This window comes from Myotis brandtii, unplaced genomic scaffold (genome assembly GCF_000412655.1).
Source record: "Myotis brandtii unplaced genomic scaffold, ASM41265v1 scaffold1774, whole genome shotgun sequence".
NCBI classification, from domain to species: Eukaryota; Metazoa; Chordata; class Mammalia; order Chiroptera; family Vespertilionidae; genus Myotis; species Myotis brandtii.
Window position 1 is genome coordinate 569,960 of NW_005356575.1, and position 1,084 is coordinate 571,043.

The 1,084-nt window shown below is 58.9% G+C and overlaps 1 protein-coding gene across 1 annotated transcript in view; it reads right to left on the reverse strand.

Annotated features, from left to right (window-relative positions):
• The window catches only part of TOMM40 (translocase of outer mitochondrial membrane 40 homolog (yeast)), a 12,550-nt gene that overhangs the window by 10,242 nt on the left and 1,224 nt on the right, over nucleotides 1–1,084 (reverse strand). The window contains 2 exon segments of the mRNA XM_005863406.2: nucleotides 246–313; nucleotides 993–1,079. Coding sequence (XP_005863468.1) covers nucleotides 246–313; nucleotides 993–1,079 — 155 coding nt within the window.

Genomic DNA, 1,084 nt, shown 5'->3' on the forward strand with positions numbered 1-1,084 from the left:
GGTGGGGGTGGGAGGGAGGACGACGACACTACACACCTGGCATTTCACTTCTACCTGGATGTTTTGGGGGAAGGGGTATCTCTGAATTCTGGGTCCCTAAACACCCCCACTGAGAAGTCAGCCTGGCTCGGTCTCTGAGTCTTTTCAAGGAGCAAGGAGCCCAGCCCTTTTGGGGGGAATAAGGGGGTGGTATGCAGAGGTGCAGGGGGGTGGCTGGGATGCCCTCTGGAGGCAGGAAGGCTCACCTGGAAATGGTTACTCAGCCCTTTGTTGACTGTGAGCTTGACACCTTCCATCTGAATAGGAAACAGCTCTGAAGAAGAGAAATACTGTCACCCACACCCCCACCCCCACCCCTACTCTCGTCTCAGCTCTCCCATCTCCAAGGAACCACAGCAGAACGTCCCACAAAGTATCCAACCAGTAAAACGGCGGGATAGCCTGATGGATGGGGCCACGACCAGGGCCTCTGCCCGCTGCTGTGTGCCTTTGGTAAGTTGCTTTCTCTATGTCAAACTTGTCATCTGCAAGATGACACTCACCACGTGGGAGCATTGCAAAGACTCAGCAAGGTAATAAGCACTGAGAGCCAGAACAGGACTCAATACACGTCCATCACTTCTGCCACCGCGATTATTCCCAGCCAGAACCCAGCAGCTTTGGGGGTCCCATCCCCCCTAGACCCTGGCTGACACCGTGACCTTGGGCCTCAGTTTCTTTGCGGGTCACATGAGGAGGCCGGCGGGGCGGATCCCTGGGGCCCCTGAGGCTTCTCTCCACTCCGGTGCCATTCCATCCCGAGGTTCCACCATCTGATCCCATCGTTCTAAGCCCCCAGTGCAACGTTCCACCACCCGATCCCAACGTCGGCTCCCAACGCTCTGTTCAATTAACTCCAAAAGTCGGTGCCAATGCCCAAGGTTGCCTCCATGTGCTCCCCCTTCCCCCGAGATGCGGGCCATCGCACACCCGCCAGGTCCCGCGCCCCTCACCCTTGCACTTCCGGTGGCACTCCTCGAACGTGCCCGGGTTGGGAAGGCAGCCGCAGGCCCCATCGTCCGCGGTCCCTGCGGCGCCTGCTGCC